At 35.0% G+C, this 3,478-nt stretch overlaps 1 protein-coding gene across 2 annotated transcripts in view; it reads left to right on the plus strand.

Moving 5' to 3' along the window:
* ZPBP2 (zona pellucida binding protein 2) overlaps positions 1-3,478 on the plus strand; it is an 8,492-nt gene that overhangs the window by 1,761 nt on the left and 3,253 nt on the right. For both annotated transcript variants that reach the window (XM_017497096.2, XM_037727321.1), the window contains 4 exons: positions 745-870; positions 1,527-1,688; positions 2,340-2,558; positions 3,114-3,196. In XM_017497096.2, the coding sequence (XP_017352585.1) occupies positions 745-870; positions 1,527-1,688; positions 2,340-2,558; positions 3,114-3,196 (590 nt within the window). The remainder of the gene's footprint in view (positions 1-744; positions 871-1,526; positions 1,689-2,339; positions 2,559-3,113; positions 3,197-3,478) is intronic.

Here is a 3,478-nt window from a genome sequence, read left to right on the forward strand (position 1 = left end):
CTCGTGATCCACCCACCTCGGCCTCCCAAAGTGCTGGGATTACAGGCTTGAGCCACCGCACCCGGCCTCCAGCTGATCATCTTTAAAACAGTTTTGCTGAAGTCCTTTTCTGAACTTTTTTTTTTTCCTGAGAGGGAGTCTCGCTCTGTTGTCCAGGCCGGAGTGCATTGGTGCATACTCGGCTCACTGGAGCCTCCGCCTCCTGGGTTCAAGTGGTTCTCCTTCCTCAGCCTCCCGAGTAACTGGGATTACAGACCCGCATCACCATGCCAAGCTAAGTTTTGTTTTTTTGGTAGAGACAGGGTTTTGCCATTTTCCCCAGGCTGGTCTTGAACTGGACTCAATTAATCCGCCGCCTCGGCCTCCCAAAATGCTGGGATTACAGGTGTGAGCCACCCTGCCCAGTCCTTTTCTGAACTTTGAATTCCTTCCACCAATCCCCCAAAAAATTATGATTTGAGTGAGTTCTGAATGTGTACATTAAAATAAACTTTAAATGTATAATGTATATTTTTATAAACAAATATGGAAAAATGTTATGACTCATGATTAATAATGTAGAGTTTAAAAAAAAGTACTATGAGAAGCAACAACTTCAGATTAGCATTCTAAATGTTAAATATCGATTTTTTAAATAGTGAAATCCAACAATAATTTGTGTCTTCAAGACAAAATGGTAGGCGTATATTTCTTAATTTAATTTTGCTATATAATGTAGTTATACATTATTTTATTTCATCACAGAGAAAATATATGTTAAGTTACATCAAAATAGCCCAGTCCTTATCTGTATGGATTTTAAGCTTGCTAAAAAAGAAGTAGTGGACCCCACCTACTTATGGATTGGGCCTAATGAAAAGACATTAACAGGTAAATCTGATTTTAATATGTTCTTTTTTAATGATGTGAACATATTTTTAAAAAATCACTATTGCTTATTAGAAAGAACAAATTGAAATTTAGTTTTAATGGCAGTTTCTCTTGCTCCCTGCTTAGACAAATCATGTTATATCTTGGCCACTTCCCTATTTTCTCCTCATGCAAAAACTGAAGCAGTAATGTTTGTGCCCTACGTCTCAGAGCTATGTTAATTCCAAGGTCTTTATAAAACCTAAAATTCATCATTGTAGCACCAGTAACAGGAGATGACATAGCTAATATATAATTTTTCATGATGTTAGCGTGCCTTGGAACATAAGTATTATTAATCAGTTTCTGTCTTGTCTGAAGAAATTGTATAGCACTACAGGGCAATGTGATCTCTTTTTCTGAATTATTGGTATGAACCAATTGGAACTAGATGCCAAGAAACAAAACAAAAAAAACACACAAAATATATTTCAAAAGTGTACTTTATCATGTAGTCTCCCACAGAGTAATATGACAGAATTAAGATTTTGTGGGATTCTTAAAGTTGAGATCGTTCATTAATTTGAAAAAATATTTGTATCTATTTGTAATTCCAAGTTTACTAAATAATGTTTGATATGTTATATGTTAAATAAGTAATTTACTATTCTGTTTAGGAAATAATCGAATAAATATAACTAAAACTGGACAGCTGATGGTGAAAGATTTTCTGGAGCCTTTGTCTGGACTTTACACATGTACTCTTTCTTATAAGACTGTTAAAGCAGAAACCCAGGAAGAAAAGACAGTAAAAAAGAGATATGACTTTATGGTCTTTGGTAAGAATTTAGGCACATTTTAACTTACACATTTAGTTTGGATCACAATTAAATGTTTAGTGTCTTCATTTAGTGAAAATGAGTCTGTAATAGGTGACTATCACTAATTATGACTTACAGAATATTTTGGGACGTATTTGACTAGGCAAACTCTTAAATTGACATCAAGATAGTTTATCCTAAATAATCTTCCTTCAATTCCCCACTTGCCTCTGTCTAGATATGCAAGCACATCTACTTTACCACAATTTAGCCGGTAATTTCAAAACTGATCTTTAATTCTGTAAAAGCAAGTTAACGATTCTTTCACTGGGCTGTGCTGACAGCAATGACACTTTCTGTGAATTAAGGCTCTCCCCAAAAAGTCTTTTTTTTTTTCTTGATACTGTTATCTATATAGCCGTCCCACAGAAGCCATTTCTCTTGTTGTGCCAAGTAGATAATATATCAGATGAAAATAACATTTTCCATTAAAGTTAGTAGTTTGGTGTATTTTTGTGAGGACTAACTGATAAAACATTTTATTAGATAAGTTTCTATGCTGATTGCAGTATTGACGGGATTAAGCGTTACATGCTATTTGAAAATTGTTTGGTAGAGGAAATCAATGCTAGGCACCATTGTTTTCACTCTTATCTTCTTTTTTTAAAGCGTATCGGGAACCTGATTATTCATATCAGATGGCTGTACGTTTTACCACAAAGTCTTGTATAGGGAGATACAATGATATGCTCTTTAGAGTGCTGAAGAAAATCTTGGATAATCTGGTATCTGATTTGTCCTGCCATGTCATAGAACCATCATATAAATGTCATTCTGTTGAAATTCCAGAACATGGCCTCATACATGAGCTATTTATAGCATTTCAAGGTAAAATTTTAACATTTCTTTAATTTTGAATTTAGTCCTGAACCATGATAATTTCAAAATTAATTACCATATTAATATGAGATATTTTTTAAGTAATAGGTCTTAAATGTTTGTTAAGCACTAAAGTATATAGTTGATCTTAGCCTGTTTACACTTTTAAAACTTAACACACTAATTAATTACTTTCAAATATGGCGTATTGTTGCTTCTTAAAAATCAATATCATTTTATTAATACAGCCTTTATGTAGCTAATATTTCACTTATAACTTCTTATAGAATTTTTAATAGTATTTTTGAAAATTTAACAGTAAATCACTAAACCAAATGTATTTCTATTCATTTTAAAGCCTTGTAGTTACTTACATTAGCCCCCAGATGGAGTGAAACCATAAAGCATGAATTACTCAAATTGTGCACCTTGTTTTAGTACTAGGATTAGATGGTGGGACTAAACATGCCTGCTTGCACACTGAATTCAGCACTTGGACCTATATTGAAATGTTTGAAACTTTTTAGAATCCCTTTGTGAAACTATCATTTTTTTTCTCTTCAGTTAATCCTTTTGCACCAGGGTGGAAAGGTGCTTGCAATGGATCTGCTGACTGTGAAGATATCACTAATCATAATATCGTCCAGGTGAGACTGTCATTGTAAGGAAGAATTATTTATCTTTTTCTTTTTTTAGAGACAGGGTGTCACCCAGGCTGGAGTGCAGTGGTATGACCATAGCAAACTGCAGCCTCGAACTCCTGGGCTCAAGTGATCTTCCTGCCTCAGCCAAGGAGGAAGTATTTGAAAATCAATAAAGCTGCCGGGCGCGGTGGCTCAAGCCTGTAATCCCAGCACTTTGGGAGGCCGAGGCGGGTGGATCACGAGGTCAAGAGATCGAGACCATCCTGGTCAACATGGTGAAACCCC

The sequence above is a fragment of the Cebus imitator genome, unplaced genomic scaffold (assembly GCF_001604975.1).
Source record: "Cebus imitator isolate Cc_AM_T3 unplaced genomic scaffold, Cebus_imitator-1.0 Scaffold228, whole genome shotgun sequence".
Classification (NCBI taxonomy): domain Eukaryota; kingdom Metazoa; phylum Chordata; class Mammalia; order Primates; family Cebidae; genus Cebus; species Cebus imitator.